This window comes from Macrobrachium nipponense, chromosome 2 (genome assembly GCF_015104395.2).
Source record: "Macrobrachium nipponense isolate FS-2020 chromosome 2, ASM1510439v2, whole genome shotgun sequence".
Classification (NCBI taxonomy): Eukaryota; Metazoa; Arthropoda; class Malacostraca; order Decapoda; family Palaemonidae; genus Macrobrachium; species Macrobrachium nipponense.
In genome coordinates this window covers 158,502,843-158,523,031 of record NC_087201.1, presented here as the reverse complement: position 1 = coordinate 158,523,031, position 20,189 = coordinate 158,502,843, and the positions used below count along the sequence as shown (strand labels likewise).

General features: G+C 37.0%; 1 protein-coding gene and 1 long non-coding RNA gene across 2 annotated transcripts in view; one reads left to right on the top strand and one right to left on the bottom strand.

Moving 5' to 3' along the window:
• LOC135221553 (uncharacterized) overlaps positions 1-9,808 on the bottom strand; it is a 22,020-nt gene extending 12,212 nt beyond the window's left edge. The window contains exon 1 of the long non-coding RNA XR_010316026.1: positions 9,712-9,808. This is a non-coding gene — a long non-coding RNA (uncharacterized LOC135221553). The remainder of the gene's footprint in view (positions 1-9,711) is intronic.
• An 8,058-nt stretch (positions 9,809-17,866) lies between these two features.
• Positions 17,867-19,587, top strand: LOC135221349 (uncharacterized). The gene is made up of 2 exons (XM_064259151.1): positions 17,867-18,545; positions 18,656-19,587. Exons 1-2 carry the CDS (start codon positions 17,867-17,869, stop codon positions 19,585-19,587), a joined length of 1,611 nt encoding a protein of 536 aa, XP_064115221.1.
• The last annotated feature ends 602 nt before the right edge of the window (positions 19,588-20,189 follow it).

Below are 20,189 nucleotides of genomic sequence, written 5' to 3'. Positions count from 1 at the left end.
AGTCATGTGAATCAGAAGGCATTGCGAAGACAAATATCAGGTCAAAGTCGTCGCGAATGACTTTGTTTCCTTAAAAAAAAAATGTCACAGGTCAAGAAACTGTCATACGATTCTGTGAGCAAAAAATATAAAAATAGAATAGAAATCTAAACTTACTGATACACATGTATGAATTCAGATTATAAAGACCGCTTCGGTAGATAAACATATAAAATAATATGGGAAGTGTCACATTACCATACTTATTCTTGGTTGTATATATAAAAATACAGTAAATATAATTAGACATCTTTTTTAATGACCGACGGTCGCATTACAACGAAAATGACAAGGAACAAAAATATTTAGTTACTAGTGAATTTTATATGTGGTAACGAATTCTATATGGAATTTGAATCCAATCTGCCAGCGTTATCTTAATAAGTTTCTAGTATCTAAATATCTCTGCTATTGTCTTTTTCTCTGCAATGGGACCACTGAACATTTGAAAAAAAAAAGTCTAATCATATTTGTCGTTCTTTCATGTCTAAACCAAAATAGGTGAGATTGTAAGACAACTTGTATTACGTTTTATTATTATTATTATTTTTACTATATTTATGATCTATCGTTACAATGTTGATTCACACGAGAAACTTGTCACGTTCTGTCCAATTTTGAAGTTTCAAACAACTGTCTTCCCTAATTTTTTTTGCTCACGGTGATCGTAAACTGATACATCAAAGGAACCAAAAAACAAAAAAGGATCTGGAATGTTAATTTAAAGCTCAATCAGCAAATCCAGATGCGTTTGAAGTTCCAGAATCGTTAAATCAGTCGACCTGATTGAGTTAACTAAAACCTTTTCAGTCGCACGATTTGATGAGCTTATCGATAAGTTCACAGGTAACTTCTTTCTTATTTTGATAATGATTTCAGGTTTGTTTGTAGATTTGCAGTTAATGAATTTTTTTTTTTGAGTTCCATGCCGTATAAAAAAAAACTTCCATTGAAAATAAATCTTGACTCATAATATATATATATATATATATATATATATATATATATATATATATATATATATATATATATATATATATATATATATATATATAATTTTCACTACAAGAACTCAGGAGAAAAACTGATTGACTGCAAAAGCTACGAACCTTTAACAAATCTTTTGTCAATGCCTTAAAACCATAATTATAACGATAAGTTGCTTCTGAACGATAAGCTCGTTCAATCACGCGAGTGAAAACGTCGTATTTAATTGAATCGGGTCGACTGGATTAAACTGGAGGTACGTCAAACCCCAACGGGGATGAAAACGTCTTAGGATTTACTGATCCAGCGTAAAATTAAACTACGTTTTAAAAAAATTTCTGGTTCCCTTGATGCATTAGTTTGCGCAGAACACCATGGAGAGAGAAGAGAGAGAGGGAGAGACGAGAGAGAGAGAGAGAGAGAGAGAGAGAGAATCGACAGCTGTTGTTTGACACTTCAAAGACAAAAGACGACAATTTTCTCGGGCGGATTAATTCGTTATGTGACATACTGACCGGCCCGCGCTAAATTAGTGTGGGGATAAAGTTTGATTTTGACCAAAATATGCGACTGAGCGTGAATCTTATTTCCATCGAGTAGACTAGCTATTAACATTATGAAAAGGTTATATATACTATATATATATATATATATATATATAGTATCATATATATATGAAAATATGAAAACGACTTTTCATTATGACCCATTAGATGCTTAGCCTACAAGCGAGGGATTGTGGCCCATCCAGTGTTATCCAGGAATCAATCATCTGTAGTCATCAATATCGACATTGAGATAGATATGAAATAACTGCTGAGCTTCGCCCCATGCAAACTGTACATCGTCCCGTAAAACGTCCGATAAAGGGGAACTTAAGGTTAATAGCCATTAAATTTCGTCAAACAGAACTTTAATAAGCTAAAAAATGAGCCATTGCTCAAATCTGTACGTAATCCCATTATTTTACCATTTAATTTCAAAGTAGCACCGAGGTTCTTCAATGGAGAGCGCCATTTCTTCTAGATTCGACCATGTTGCCATCTGGCGGATTAGTACCGATGACGTAGTGCCGCGGTCGCTTCAATAACAAGAGCAGCGAAGCACGCGTATTGAAGAGTATTCGTCCTCGGTCTTGTCCTCATGTTTTAGGTCAATTGTCATTCAAATAACGTCAATTATGCCAACTTGTATGACGTTTGGTTGTGCCAATACTTCTGGAAAGTGTCCAAAAGGCATATCATTCCACAGGATTCCATCAAATAGAGAGAAATCAAGCCGCTGGCTGATGGCTCTTCGAAGGGAGGATATCAACATAAAATCTTTCAACCTACGACGCAAATCATTGTCTGTTCGGAACATTTCTTGCCAACAGATTTGAAATATGACATTTGGAGCAGGGTATTAGGTATGGCTGTGAAATTTATTTATATATTGTTTTGGGAACTTAATTTCCCAAAACAGACCATTTGAATTGAAATTTATTCTTGTCAATTGCCATGTGCGTGGTGTGATGGGGTGAACGGCAATTTTCTATATATATATATATATATATATATATATATAATATATATATATATATATATGATTTTTATTAAATGCTGTTGCTTTTGCAATGCATATCATCCTCTCCATAACTGTATGAAGTGTCGTAAAAGTGTTTGCAATATTTTCAGATTCAGTATTATTTTTGCTTAGAGTTAATATGTTCTAATAATGAAGGTTCAGATTTTCACATAATTTATATATACATATATATATATATATATATATATATATATATATATATATATGTGGCAATGTGTGTATGATGAGTATGTATGTATGTATGTATGTTTGGTATGGGCACCCGGGCCGTCGGTCTGACAGGACTGTGATTCGGAACGGAGATGGGTTTTCCAACCCGGGAAGGTCGAGACCTATGTCTGGGAGCCCGGAAACCCCCGGGGAGCCCGGAGTCCCAGAATTTCTACTCCCCACCCCCCATCCGAAGGGTGAGAAGGGATTCCGTGAAACAGAGCTGGTTCTGCCCGTGAAATGGGGCTGGCTTTGCCCGTAGACTTAGTTACTTTACAAATGTCTGTATAGAGACTTATCATTTAGAAAAGAATACTATAGGGTAAACATCAATGACACCAGGGTTGACAGAGAGAAAATGAGAGGGAGAGAAAATGTGAGAGAGTAAACCGGGTGTTAGGGAGAAGAAAGAGGAAAAAAGACAGAGAGAGGAGAGAGAGAGAGAGATTATTATATATATATATACTATATATATTATATATATATATATATATATATATATATATATATATATATATATATATATGTATGTATGTATGTATAACTGAATCACGAAAGTTTGGAACGTGATAAATCCATAAATAAAGATATAAGCCACGAGGGAAAAATAAACAACGGAGTTTCCTCAAGATCTTTCGACGTTCAACGTCCTTTACTTAGCAGATGAACTGACTTACATGAGGAATTGACAAAACAAGAAAGGTCATATAACTGACAGATAGGGATTATAAAGAGATTAGTACCTAGAATCCGACACACCTGGAAGATGAGTAACCTTCCCAAACAAGCATAAACATGGGTACATGTTTATACTTGTTTGGGTACATGTTTATGCTTGTTTGGGTACATGTTTATGCTTGTCTTGTCCTTGTGTCTGCTCAGACACAAGGACAAGACAATTAAAGGATTATTATAGGCGACAGCTATTCGGAACTTTGGTAAACAAAAACATATTCACAATACATATATCTGAGGTCCTTCTTAAACATGTTACAAATACAAGGGTCTAAATGAAACAGGCCACGACTAATATTGAAATTACAATGAGAAGTAAGTTGTATTAAAGCAGATTCTAAAAGATTTCGTGATAAGACATCTTTTGACCTTGCAATTACTGAACTACCAATCCAATTTATTCGGTGGTTGTTTTCACTTAAATGAATGAATATCGCATTAGATGTTTGCCCAGTTTTTACAGAATATTTATGCTGGCTTAATCTTACTTCTAAGCCCTTGCTCGACTGTCCAAGATGAAATGAGTGACAGTCCATAGATGGAATTTTATATATTATGTTGTTGCTTTCTCTGGGGCCAATTTTTATTAACATTCCTTTTAGTGTGTTATTATAGAAAAAAACAAGGTTGACCTTAAAGGCTTTTAACAATGATTTAATGGTTTCAAATCTGTTAAAATAAGGCAAACTGAGAATGTTCTTAGAATTTTTTTTTTCTCCGTGTTACTTACACTATAAAACTTGTTGTGGGCTTTATTATAACAAATATCTAATATATGTGAAGGATAACATGAATCTTTCCCTATTTTTCTTATGTATTCAATTTCTTCATCCAAATATTGGGGACTGACAATGCGCAATGCTCGTAAAAACATAGAAGAAAACATTGATATTTTGATGTTAAGATGGTGGCCTGAATAGAAATGAACATAAGTTAAGTTGTTGGTCGGTTTCCTATAAATACTGAATTTACATTGAAATGGTTCTCTATGTATCAAAACATCTAAGAAAGGGTGGCAATTGTCTTTTTCTAATTCTAGAGTAAGCTTAATCGATGGTACCTGGTTATCTAATTTAGAGAGTAAATCATTTACATCAATACCGACAGGCAGAACAGCTAAAATATCATCAACATATCTATACCACTTTACAGGAATATAAATGATATTAGGTAAGTAGCGTTTTTCAAAGAATTCTGTGTACAAGTTTGAGAGGAGTGGCGATAAAGGGTTGCCCATTGCCATACCAAATACCAAATATTTGTTGATAAAATTCACCATTGAATATAAACTTACAATTACAAATGCACAACCCAGTGAGTGAAATAATGTGACTTATGGGTAGAGGTAATTCCTCCTTGATCTGTTGGTGCGCTTCCCCTACTTTCATTGTATATATATATATATATATATATATATATATATATATATATATATATATATATGTGTGTGTATATATATATATATATATATATATATATGTATATATATATATATATATATGTATATATATATATATATATATATATATATATATATATATATATATATATATAATCAGAAGAAAGGAGCAGCAGCTCGGATGATACACGATCGGGACTTCATGGAATGTCGCTCTATTTTCGTACATTTATTTAAAGAGCCGACGTTTCACATCGCTTGATGCATTTTCTAGGCTGAAAAGGCGGTTTAAATCAATAAATACTAGTATACATAGTGTATACTAGTATTTAGTAAAATTTGTTTCTCACCTTATTTATATCTAAAAACAGAACAGAAACCAAAAATGAACAAAAAGGGGGGAAAGATAAGCAGCAGCAAGAGAGCACAGAACACCTTCCCACATTGGAAGCGAAGGCTAAACTAGCGTAGAGAATAACATAAATCTAAAGGACACGGGGTTAAAAGAAATAAATAAATAAAAACAAAAATGAAGCAATTAATAGGTGTGTTGACGATGATTGGTTGTTAAGTGTCGGAATGATCGGTTTGATCATTATGGATTCATAAGTGGTTAAGTAAGTCTTCACTTCGCACTTTTCCCACAATTTTGAAGTCGTTGGCGTCTATATGTGTTTTACATATTTCAGCATGATTCCTATATGTTGGATTGATCAGGGCTCGATAGTCTGCCTCCAGTTCTGTATAGATAACCCCCTGATGAGAACAAACTTGAACTTTTAGTAGCCTCCTATTGCATCCAATATATGTGCCCAGATTACATCCGGGACAGGTATACTTGTAGATCACATTAGATGCAAAGAGAGGACCGACTCCTCTATCCTTGGAATGGAATAAGGATCCAATAGTTCGTGGGTTCTTCGGGATCAGCTTCAAATTCAACGCTGGTAATTCCTTATTAAATAAACTAATACATTTCTCCTGAATTTATTATCATGTAGGAAGGGAATTTTGCATACAGACGTAATTTGGGGACAGTATGAACTATAGGCAGATCATTCATGAATATAGCAAGTGGGAAACAGCTGGTTAGGAACGTGATTTCGTCATGAAAGGCTTACCAACTGGAGGCAAGCGTAAACGTCCTGTGAAGTAGAGTGGATATAGAATTCATTTTGAAATTGTAGAGGCAATAACTATAAAAATTGGTACCTAGCCCTGTAAAAGTGCTTTTCCTAAATATGCCATATGGGAGCCTATCTCATCCCTTGTAATTCGGAGATCCAGGAAAGCAAGCGAGTTGTGGGACGAATTTAATGTTAGGGTACCTCCTCAAAGATAGTCTTTGAGGAGGAGCCTGGGATGAGCAGTGGATCCATTGTGCCCACCACACGCTCGGTCAATTACTCACCCTTGTGCCTCCCCAAAGGAGCTCCTTAAGGAGAATCCTGGGATGAGCATTTGACCCAATGTGCCCACCACACGTTTCGAAGCCAACCAGCAGGCCTCATTTTCAAGCTAAAAAGTAACAATATCTAATTAGTACAATAAAATTAAGCTACAATATTAAAATACACAATTTAAAGTACAATAAAACAATCACAGTTAAAATACAAATAAGGACCAACCGTTGAGTGTGAAGACAAAGGAAGGACTAACAAAAAACGTAAACAGTTCACGAGAGGTAAAGAGGTGTAGACGTGGCATGGGCGTTCAGTGAGTGACAGAGCTTCCAATCATAAGTTTTTAACAATTAATGAATCATTGTTTATTAAAAAAACTGGTCCCCTCACTGAACACCCATGCCACGTCTACACCTCTTTACCTCTCGTGAACTGTTTACGTTTTTTGTTAGTCCTTCCTGTCTTCACTCTCAGCGGTTGGTCCTTATTTGTATTTTTAACTATGATTGTTTTATTGTACTTTACATTGTTTATTTTAATATTGTAGCTTAATTTTATTGTACTATTAGATATTTTTACTTTTTAGCTTGAAAATGAGGCCTGCTGGTTGGCTTCGAAACGTTGCAACTTAATAAATATGAGTTCCTTGACCTGTTGGTGCGCTTCCCCTGCCTTCATTGCATAGTGGGTGTAGAAAAACCTCCACCTGTTGAATATATATATATATATATATATATATATATATATATATATATATATATATATATATACTTCAGGGGGAACCATGATACATCAGTAGAGGGCCATAGTTTATTATAAAAAACGTTTCGCACACAAATCCCGGTGCATCATCAGTCTGTGAACAATAAAAGTAATTACATTATAAAAAGGAATTCACAAAATTACAAGCTAATTACAAATTAATGGTTTAAAAAGAAAAGCAGAAATTAAAAGTTAAAATTTTTAAAACACTGTAAGAAGAGAGAGAGAGAGAGAGGATAACCAAGAAACCAACCATCAAGGCTAAAGACGAAGAAAGAATGGCAAAACATGACGTCCCAAACAAAACGTCAATTATGCCAAACACAGAGGTGAGGCAACATATCCTGACATAATACAAAGCATATTCATTAAAATTTTCAACATTTTGTGAAGGATTAGAGACATCATTATAATAAAATTGACACTAAAATCTATTGTAGTAACGTAATAAGTAAACATGACTTTGATTTGTTCACCATATGAAAGCCAAGGCAAAGTCGTTACATTGACTTTGTAGTTTGATCAGTAATACAGTATTGGATCCAAACTTTCATCGTACATGGTATTTGCAGTGTGTAGGTGAATTTATCTGTCTACTACTTTCTTTGCCTCTTCTCTAACCTTTTTTTCCTGCGTTTTGGAAAAAAATCTGACGATCTATCGCTGCACAATATTGAACATGTGCGTTGACGGCCATATTGTCTTAGATGTCACGCTGGGGCAAACAGCCTATCCAATCAGCGCTCATGTCGCTTCTTGTTTGGTTATTCTATGGTTCAATCCAGTCTTGCCATTGACAAGAAAATTTACACCGTCTGTGCATTATAAAATCAAACTATTCACGGTAAAATCGGCAGAGGAACCACAAGAGTGAAACGAACAATTAACTTATAAACATACTATAGTAGATTCGCATCAACCGTGCATTGTCTAGGCCCGTCCCTTACGACGCTCCTGATGTTGATAAGCCAATCACAGGGCTGTATATAACTCTCAGTCTCTCGAGAGTTCACATGGTCAGGACGTGTGTTCCACCTCTCCTGAGGTATACGTTTGAAAGACGTATTCCTCAGGAGAGGAGGAACATACATCCTGCCTATATGAACTCTCGAGAGAGGCTGAGAGTTTCCAGCCCTGTGACTGGCTTATCAACAGCCAATCACGAGCGTCGTAAGGGACGGGCCTAGACATCAAATGCACGGTTGATGTGAATCTACTATAACACCAAAGTTTATTTTACAAGACTTCGCAAAACTGTTGGAAACTTCGAAAGGGGCAGAACAATGGAAGTGAAGAGGAAGGCATTTTCCCATTAATCCACTAAGCCAATTTGGATCTAAAATTAACCTGTGTAACACGCTACTTGGAGAGAAAAAAAAAGGAGGAAAATCGTTTAAGAAAGGGAAGGTAAGTAAGTTGTACCCGTGAGCAAGGGAACTCGCACCCATCATTACTTAAAGCTCTGGTACAGAGGACGGGAGACAAGTTAAATAAAAACTGATGTCCTCTTGTTAGATTGTTAATAAAAGGTTTAATGCCATTTTTTTTTATATTTTAGGCAAAGTTTTCTTTCCGTTTTATCATAGTCTTAGTTTGCACAGAAGTGGGAGTAAAACTTAGTAAAGTAAAACATTAAATCCAGGGAGAAAATGATTTAGCTTCACAAAATGGGACTAATTGAATTTAGGTTTGTAGAAATCAACCTGAGCCCGTTAACATAAAATTTGGATAACGCAATTCCAATAATTATTCGTCATACTTCGCTGGAATCTAACGTCCTATGATAAAGATCTGAATGAACATGTCTTCGAGTCCTACTTAATAACAACACGCATTAGTACAAGATCCTTGATCGAAATCACATAATTTCAGGAATCTGTGCAGTAAAACCCAAGACGAATAAGATTATTCCATCTTGGTAAAACCCAAAATGACAGCTTCACCAGGCTGTCGGTTTAGACCTATGCGTAATGACACGTCATTTTAATGCGCGCAGCTGCATTAAAGTGGTTTACTATCTTTATTTTTTCTGTAGAAGCTGTGGAACACTTACACTTGACACAGAACACGAAACATTTAAAAAGCAAAGAGAATTCCGCAGAGAGAGAGAGAGAGAGAGAGAGAGAGAGAGAGAGAGAGAGAGAGAGAGAGAGAACATAAAGCGTCATTGTAGCTGTCATAAGTCCACTAAAAATAATTCGCCGAGGTCAACAGCGCATGCAAGGAATGCTGTTATAATTACAGAGATAAACATACACCGTGATTTTCCTCCACCATTTTCATTTTGTATGAACCAGTCACCTTTCCCTTCGAGTAGATACGCGTATTTCTTTTTTTAACACCAGAAACGTGATTAAACGCACAAAAGGGATTGAACAAAGGAACATTATCGAGTGCTCCCCTGCTTGGCGCCAGGGTCAATGAAATGTTAATGCACGATAATCGCTGCTAAGTAATATTAATATATATTTTTTTCTAATGCGTCAAACCTCGCAGAACAAAACTGTTCTTTGTTAAAAGCCACAAGGCGATCGAATAATGTCCCTATTATGAGTGAGATGAAGAAGTGACTGTTTTAATTATACTCACTGCGGTTAAAAACAGTGAAATATTGATAACCAGTCAACTGAACAGAGTGAAGAGCAAACGTGCACCACCCACGAACGACGGTTATGCACTGACTGACCTCAAATTCCGTGACTCGGGAGCGACCTCTGAATGCTGCTGCTGCTGCTCCATCTGTCATCTTGTCAAGGGAGCGCGCATGCGCGATATCAATCTCTCTTTACGAGCAAATTTACTAAAACATTAAAAATAAGAACTGCGTCTGTCATGTGCGTTTTTATAAACACAATCGAAGGCGTTTAATCAGCTATAACTTACGTACGTATTAATAATACTATGGAAAAAAATTTTGGATGAGACATTCAATTTCATTTCATCCAATCATGGCATTATACCTATCATGCCACTTATTCAAATAACTTTCGCCTCTTTATTGACTCACTGGGTATTTTCTTGCAAGGTCATTCTCAGTTCTGACTTTTAGTCTCATTTTAAGCTTTTAGTTGCATTGCAGACATTTGGCCTCATTTAAGACTTTTAGTTGCAATTCTGACTTAGTCTCACTTAATGACTTTTAGTTGCATTTCTGACTTAGTCTCACTTAATGACTTTTAGTCTCATTTAAGACTTTTAGTTGCATTTCTGGTTTTAGTCTCATTTCAAATTTTCAGTGTCATTTCAAAGTTTGAGTCTTATTTCTTTCTAAGATCGGGGTAATACATTTAATTTAAGGTAAGAATTCCCTACACGCACACAATTAAGTGTTGTACACGGTAGCTAACCATCGCACTAAGTGAGTTTATATGTCAATGAATTTCCTTGTTATCTGGACCATGACATAAGAATACACCATTTATGTCCAAGACATTTCCTCCCGGGATGTACGAAAATTTCACTCTAATCAAAAGGAAGTTACCAAGCGCATAAACATTCCTAACGATAGTGTGATCTGGCAGCTTCCTAGACCGTGTTCATCCCCATTAAACTATAACTGATCGGTGAGCTACGTGGGTCTTGCCTTGTGATCGTGCTCCCCCAAACCATTTATACTCGATTTTTCTTCATTTGAGCAACAATTCTTCGCAATTTCGTTTCCTCTGTCTTGACTTCCTGCGTATAACGGCGCGCAAAAGCGCCGCATCTATTTTGCGCTAAAGATCATGAAAGAGAAAAACTAGTCCTATATTTTGAATCCATTTTGAATTATATTTGCCTCCCAGTCGTTCGAATCACTCTTATGAAATTCAGATATATCGATCATGAAGTTGTTTGAAATAAGCAATAATTTAGCCTGGGAAATATAGTAATATCTTTAATGACCGGTCGACCCCCACCCTGGCTCGGTAATTTCATCGTGAGGAAATGTAGTCTGTCTTACTTTTGTTGTGGGTAGTGTTTGATGGCTTAATCTGTATACACGAAGAACATCAGCAGAGAGAGAGTCAAAGTCAAAGTCAAAAACCTTTATTCCATTATAAAATGGTTAATCTGCTACATTACAATATAAATTATTTACATAAAATTCACAATAATTGGATTGTAAAATTCTAGGATATATATACATTCAAGTAAAATTTAAGAAGTATTGCTTAAGTTTCCTTTTGAATAAATCAGAACTAACATCTATACATTTTCTTAATTCCAGAGGTAGTTTATTCCAGCAAGCTGGGCCCCTTATTGCCATCGAGCGTGAACCCAAATCTGTTCGATAGCTGTCTGCATATAGATTTTCATTCTGTCTTGTTAATGCATTCCTACAATTACCAACTGTAGGAAATGTGTATAGCCAGTTGGGATATTCTTTTTTCAAACTTAAAAAAAAAAAACACACAAACATCGTACATACACTTTTCTTTTAATTTTATCCACTTTAATTGCTGAAGGGTTGGGGTGATGTGATCGTGTTTTTCACCCCAATAACGGCTACTCTACCTGCAAAGTTTTGGATTTTTTGAGCTTTTTTCATGTGCATATCATTAGTTACCCCCCATATCTTAATACAGAGAGAGAGAGAGAGAGAGAGAGAGAGAGAGAGAGAGAGAGAGAGAGAGAGAGAGAGAGAGAGAGAGAGAATGGATAAAGGTCCATTTTTATCATTTTTTACGTCACTGGCGATATTTATTTTCAAATAAAGAAATTTTAGCCTATAATATTCAACCGTTCTTGTTTAGGCTCAAAACAAAGGAAGACATTGTTTTTAAAACTTGTTACGATATATTTTTGTTTCACAGAAAAACAATGCAGTAAACTAGAGGTGTCTACAAAAAATTAGTCTAAACCAAAGGACAGCAACGAACACTACTCTGATAGAAGCACGTTAAAAGCAAAACACCAAAAATAAAGAGAAAGAATAACTATACTCTGTTTTTTTTTTCATCTGTCCATCCGCCTGAGGTGTTTTTGTATGGTAACACTGCGTCCCGGGCTTTCGATTGTTACGCTATGTGTAAGTTTTAGGTAAATAAAAGGATATCTGGGTGTACATTTGCAACTGAAAATTGTTTTAATAATTTACTGCATGCGAATTACACCGTTAATATTCGAAATAGGATATTATTATAACCGTTGAATGTAAGCTGAATATAACTATCTAAAGCCCGGGACGCAGTGTTACCATACAAAAACACCACAGCGGATGGACAGATGGAAAAAAAACAGTTATAGACCTACACTATCAACAGCAACAGGGCTGAAGCCACCAAACACAACCGCAACACTTTCTTTGAGGGATGAGACATTTACACTTTAAGATTAATTATAAGAACCTTCAGCTAAGGCATATGAAATTATACAAAAATATCAGCGAATATTTCGCAGTGCTGTTGAGAGAATATTCAGTCAGTGAACGTAAGGCAAACGGAACAATAAACCTTGCTTTGTAAGATTCCTACTTGTTAAAGGGGTTCAAAGCACCCACTCACCCACCCTTTCTCTCTCTTTTAGTACTCCATTAACTTCTCAGTTTTAATCCTGCTTTGACCTACAATATCATGCCGTCAGAATTATAGCTGAGAGTTCAGAATGACCGCTCGGCAACCCTGAATGGTAGCGTGTCTATCAAAGGCACCTATAGGCCTATATTCTTCCGCTTCTACCTTATCAGACGTCGTAAACCGGACTGCTTCCTTGATATACGAAAAGATTGGAAGATTTAAGCATATTTTATTTTCCCGGATACTCTTAGCGAAAAAAAGAAAGAATGAACCCCAATAAACATCACGTCACCGTCCCCTACGCCTATTAAGGATAAAGAGGTTTGTTCGTTCCCTCTCGGTAAATCCTAAAGCCGATATTATCATAATTCTCTCGGTCTCTCGTAATGACCTCTGATCGATCCTATCTTGAGTAAATATAACCATAAGGTATCCAGGAGGGGAAAACATATTCAAAACATTTATCAGGGATACACGTAGTATAACGTATTTCAGAAAAGTCTCTCATACGTAACACGACAAAATTAATGGGAAGACCAGCTAGCCACCAAGGAAACCTTTTATTTCAGTGGCTGAAACTGCAAAATGATGACCAGAAAAATACCGCCTATTTATATTGCCATCAGCTAAGAATACAGAGCCTAGTGGTTTTTGGTCAACAAGAAAAAATGAAAAACCGAATCGCGGAGAAGACAAGTTAAGATCACGCAACTGACGAGGCGTGACCCATTTCGTGAAAGGAGATGAAACCTACTACTATATGGGATGTCCTCACGCACGTCAGTGTTCGAAGAACGACTGACCTTTCATTTCTACTGAGAATGGGAGAGCTTAGTATTAGCTCCTGGCCATCGTATCTTCTTATTTCTCTTGTGTATTCTTACTCTCTTTTTTTTTTCTTTTATATCCTAAACCTCACGTTTTGTAGTACATTAATTGTAAAGATGTAATGCTTCTGTTTTGTATATCTCCGACAGAACAAAATGTAGCCTATCCCTTTATTTTCTTGCAATTTTTGAAGCAATAACTTGAAATAGCGTTCATATCAATTCCGAGTTGGCAACGTTCATGCTTAGGCCGAACCACTTATATTATGACGAATAGGAACAGCTTCTACTTTTATACTGAATTAACCTACCCAAACAATCACCGTAAATACTCAAATCTCAATTATTAAACTTCAAAATTTCAATTTCCGTATCCAGCGTTTAGTGTCCTGAAGTTCTTGTTCCCATTACTCTCGAAATTATAGTCCATTATCTTTTTTAAACTTTTTTTGCACGTTATCTACGTGCTCTGACACTCTTTGGGCCTGACAAGCAAGCACAGTACGCTGTAGTATTAACAATAACTCTTCTTACTTTTCAATATCATCGTTTAATATGCCAAACCCATCGTACTCAAGATGCTTTCTCCTCTCCGTCCTTTGAATCACGGTTTATCCCGTGCTAAGGAACTTTAAGAAATACTGTCACGCATAATGTAATGGGTGTATCACCGAAATGTTAAGTACTCTAAATTATACACTGGACAGATAAGTATTCAAACCTGTATGAACCTTCTACACGAAACGCTAACTTGCATAATAAACTTTGTTCTAAATGTAATTTGTCATCATCCATTTCCAGTAATGAGAGTTTTTGTTATACATACTCTACTATGATAGTAGTAATAATATGGGACCTAGGTGATCATAGGTTACTGTGTACTAACTTCTTGTCAGCCGAATCACAGTCACCAGTGCAAGCTATGATACTAACTGTATAGTTTCGTCTGACTAGAGCCAAGAATCGTGAGAAACAATCACATGACCAACGCTCATTCCAAATCATTGTTGGCCTATTTTTCTTAAATTCTCAATACTCAACGATAATATGAGACACCAATGGGGACAGGAAGCCAGGTCTTTAGGTTAGCCTGACCCCAAATGCACATCTTAACTGCAAACACAACAATATCTTACCTCTTTGTGCCGGTATTTGAATTCCCTTTACGTTTTCACTCATTCTTATGCTATCTTGGTTAACTGCCATATCTTTACCAATTGGTACACTCACTAAGAAACTAAGTAGCTGTGGCGCAAAGCACAGCTTACCAGAACTGAAGTTACTGAACTGATTTCTTTCTATGGCTGCCAAAGGAGGGGGGAAAGAATATGTGTGAATCCTCTTCTTCAGTTCTCAGCTTAGATTAGATCTCTAGTCACGGGCTTTCTTGAATAAGCCTTTGACAGGTGTTTGTCTCTTGATCCCTCCCTTCCTCTATTCTCATGTCTCTCATGCATTCTCGAATGCAGCCTCTCCTTTTTTTAGACCTTTCCCCCTAACTCTTGCATATTCATGAAATCTCCGGCAACTCGTAGCAACATTTCCCCTACTCATCAGGTACCAAAACTATCTCAGTCATGCCTCGTGGGCATTCTTTGGCGCTTCTACTGATCCCCAGATGTACATACTTATATTCTCATGCTATCTCTTCTCGTCACGCCATTCATCTATCTGAGCATCCTCATGCCAATAAGATACCTAAAAACCATAAGCGAACCTTTCTAACTGAATCAATAATACACTGGATGACCCTGAAGCCTGAAGGTAGTGGTAATACATAACCTTTCTAATTGAATCAAATAATATAGGGTGACCTTGAAGATATATAGTTGCAATACAGTTAAATACATTCATTCCTAGCCAAATACATTAACTATATATTTTCATAAATACATTAACTATATATTTTCATAAATACATTAACTATATATTTTCATAAATACATTAACTATATATTTTCATAAATACATTAACTATATATTTTCATAAATTTATATTGTTTACTTAACCACTGTTGCGTGTTGGGGTTGAAAAGATGATTTTCTTTTGTATAAATATGTGTCTGGAACGTTACTGGCATTCATTTTCGTACGTAGTAAATTAATATTTGTAGAGATGCCTGCTCCCCTTTGTATCCTACAATTATTGTATGGGGGGAGGGGGCTTATTGCGAAAGCAGGGTTCTTGGGAAAACATAAATTGAGTGAAATACAAGGATATATTCAAAGTTTACTTAACATAGGATGATTAAACCTAATATGGCGGGGGAGAGTGTGAGCGCTTTACCCCTGGACTTCCCTACCAAACCTGACCTAGAAAATAAATGAAAGGGTTGCACCACAACCTCCTAACCTAATACTTGCATTGCAGCCATTACCTGGCTGGGGTGGCTCTGCCCTTCCCGGACCCATCCACCTAACATTACCCAAGGCACAGTAAATGACAATAAATGATAAGGCTAAGGGCTAAACCTACACTAGGTTTGAGTGCCAAATTCCTACCTATCTGGGGGCCTTTGCCTTTTCCTTTGGATACCCCGCCTAACCTAATGCGTAGTGTCACTTTGAACACGTTCTCTAACCTTACCTTTATTAGAATTAGAACTTGCAGAGGTATTCATTGGGGAGAAAGGCTTCTGACTAATCTTCATTTGGTCTTGAAGTTAAGGCTGCTGGACTTCACACTAGGGAGAGGATTGCCGACTAGAAACTTGGTTATAAAGTTACCTGGATACTTGTTTGTGCTGTTTAAGTATTTATTACACTAAAGATTTGGATGTCTGTAAATGCTGTTTACCCTTAAACGACCATTAATATGGTTACTGTCTATTTGCTAGTGATTGCTTCCAGGCTGTTTATATTTTAACGTTTAGTCTTTAGTAGCAAGGTCTGACTGACAGACCATAAGTGAATACGCTCTTGTTTTAAATTTGGATAACTGTTTACATATAGTCGGGTGGACTTTGTGAGTGATATTAATATTTACTGTATTAGTCACTATTAAGTTGTATTTTGTTGTATCTATTTTATTCTTTGCATTTAAATATTTTGTTTTTATTTTCGTTATACCATAAGCAGTTCGCATTTTGTCATTACTTTGTGCAGTTTTATTTGTCATTTATTTTGTGTTTTTTCTTCTTTGTAGATTTCACCGAATAAAGAGAAGTGGTAGAAGTGGTTTTCCTTGACTTGTGGAATCTCAACGTTGTCCAAATTAGTGAAGTAAACCCAAATCGACTTCTGCCATGGAGGACTTTGTAGCAGCGGACTACGAAAAATTTAAAAAAACTCGGATATACTTGAAGTCTCAAATTACCCGAGGGATAAATAGGCTAAAGGAACTCCTTGAAAAGGGCTGTACCGACAATGTTGAAATAAATCGCAGAATATCCATGATGGAGGGACGAATAAATAATTTTCAGGAAATTTTGAATCAGATGGAAAAAATTCTATCATGCAATGATTTAATATATAACAAAGAAGGTAATATGACCGAGTGGGCTCGCGATCTGGAGACCCAGTCAGAGGAGTTGGACTCAAGAGCTGTCATATTGTCTTCTCTACGCTCGGAGTTTTTAGGCAAACACACGCCAACTGACTCTACAAAGGACGAAGAAATGTGAAGCTTATCGAGAAGCTTTCGACAAAGTTGGATGATATTCGAATAGCAGAGAAATCACGACCTGCTATCCGAATTCCAGGTCTTCATGCACCGTGTTGGGATGGAGCACCCCGAAACTTTCAGTCGTGGAGGGTTCGAATGGACCAATACTTTGAATCAGCTGGTATGACTGATGGTAAAGAAAAGCTCATGATCTTGTTAAATGGCAACGCATTACCAAAAGTAGTTCAAGATACTATTGTGGATTGCAGTTCTGTTGATGGTGAAAATGGAGCTTGGAGGCGCCTTGAAGAGAAAGTATCCAACATCTGCCATCATACGAGATGTACTACTTGGTTTAGAAGCCTTGAAACCAATGAAGTCTACAGCAGCAAGGGAGATGAGACAGGTTTTGGATGGACTGACTGAATTTGCTCGGCGAATGAGAGAACTTGGTCAAGAAAGGGAATTGGATTCATTCATGACAATTGAAATTGCCAGCAGAAAGATCGATTCTGGAATTTATTACGAATATATGCGGCAATCAAAATGTCATAATCAGACATTAGCAGAGTTGATTACATATCTACGGAGAGAAACAGAAGCTAGAGAGCGTCGAGAACATCCCCATTCCCTGAGTGATAATACTAACAAGTCAGCTGTAAACTATTTTAGAGACCACAAAAAGCTCAGAATGTTGATGAATCCTTAGCTACATTGGTTGATGATGGGAGGGCTTGCCCCTTTTGCATAGATAAAACTCATTTGATCATTAAATGTCCTATCTTTATATCAAAAACCAAGGAAGAAAGACGAAGGATGATTGTGAGCAGTAAGAGATGTTTCTTTTGTCTTAGAGCCAACCACAACGCAATCAATTGTACACGCCCGGATAAGAAACGCTGTGTAGATTGCCAACTTTATCATCATCGATTTGTAGCCTGCCCACCATACGGAAATAAAGTACAGCCAAGGACTTTTTCTGGGTTGGAAAGTTCACGGGCGGGAGGTACTTCTACTTTGAACGCGAATCTAACTCTGTCGGGAAGTGCTTCTGAGTGCAACATTGGTCGTGCACGGGAGGTTGCTTCAGATGCAGATGCAACATTCAACACAGTAGGGACCCTGAACTCAAGCCAGGAAGGAAAAATTCATCGACGCTACTCCCCTACAACGTATGTAGAACTGCAAGATGTTGAGAAAAAATGGCATCGCGTGGTTGCATTTATTGATACAGGTGCTGATACAACATTGCTTAAGTTATCCACAGCCAAGCATTTTGGCTTGCAAGGTGAACCATTCAAGTTTCGATATGGAGTAGCTGGAGGAGGCATTGCTGAGGAAAGCAGTGCCAAGTTTTCTATCCAAATTAGACCGGTGAATGGAATTAAGTCATACAATGTAATTGCAATTGGAATTGAGAAACCAGCCCATAACAGTCCTGCAGTTGGAGGGGATATTTTTGATGAGTATCCTCATCTGAACGCTGCAAGGGAACGTTACCCACAGATGAAGCAGAAATTGATATCATCATTGGTTATGACTATTATTTCCTTACAATGCCAGTTGAGAGCGTAAAAGACTCTGTGTCTCCTGAATCGTCTCCAGTTGCCGTCAGAAGTATCTTGGGGTGGACCATTTTTGGAGGGAATATTCCAAAACCCAAACCACATGCTGCATCCAGGGTCCAGTTTTTGAATCATTTGGAGGATTTGCAGAAATTATATACATCTGATGTTGTTGGTGTCAAACCAACAACATTGTGTGTTTGCTCAGATAAGGAAATAGCAGAGTCTCAGTTCATAAAACATTGTCGAAATAAGCTTTGCATTAATGCGGATGGTCGCATGACTGTGAAAATGCCTTGGAAGCCTGGTTTCCCTGAAGCATTGGAGTGTAACAAGCCTCAAGCAGAAATAAGACTTATGAGCCAAGAAAAAAGATTAATTAAGAATGGAACCTTTGATGAATATAGCGAAGAAATCCAGAAATTAATTGACAGTTGCTTTGTCAGAGAATTATATCCAGAGGAATCCAGAGATGAGGGATGGTACTTACAACATCATGCTGTATATCAGCTACACAAATCAACAAAGGTTCGCATCGTATGGAATTCTGCTGCCAAGTTCAATGGCTTGTGTTTGAATGATGGATTTTACAAAGGGCCAGATTTCTTGAACTCTCTTCTGTATTGCCTTCTTCACTGGAGAATGAAAAGCATAGGAATTGCAGGCGATGTTCAAAAAATGTTTAATCAAATACTTATGGCTGAAAAGGATCAGAGATATCACCGGTTTGTATGGCGTTTTGATTTATCTTCTCCAATTCGTCACTGGCAGTGGCTGCGCCTTCCTTTTGGGGATAAACCAGCACCAGACATAGCTATGATGGCTGTACGCACTTTGGCAGATACATTCAAGGAGGAGGAGCCTATTGGAGCACAGTTAATTAACTGTCGCATGTACATGGATGATGTGATTGAATCATTTGATAAGAGTGAATTAGCTATTGGGCCATGGATCAGGTGGATCGGATATTAGGAAAGGGCTCCTTCAGAATAAAAGAATGGCATTTCTAATGACCCCTCTGTTGACCGATGCCCAGAAGACAAGCAAACACGAGTTTTGGGTCATGTATGGGATAAGGCTACGGATAGTGTGGCTATTCAGCTAGACAAATTCAGTGAGGAGTTTTCAAAACTAACAAAGCGGAAGGTTGCTAGTTTGGTATCAAAGTTGTGGGATCCTACAGGTATGTTATCTCCTGTAATAATTAGATACAAGATTTGTCTTCAGGATTTATGGGCTAGTGGAGTTGGTTGGGATGATGAATTGAGTGAAGAACAAATCAAAATGTGGAAAGGATATGTTCATGAAATGAATCAACTAATTGGATTTAGACTATATCGAATGATAAAGCCAGAAGATTCTCTAGGAGACCCTCAACTTCATGGATTTAGTGATGCCAGTGAATCTGCCCTAGGTTCTGTGATCTGGCTGAAATGGAATACTTCTCATGGAGTAGAACTGAAATTCGTCATCGCAAAGTCTTTAGTGGCTCCGTTGAAACAGCGTTCTATTCCACGTCTTGAGCTTACTGCTGCTGTGGTTATGGCTAGACTTGCCTTGCTTGTTTTGCAAGT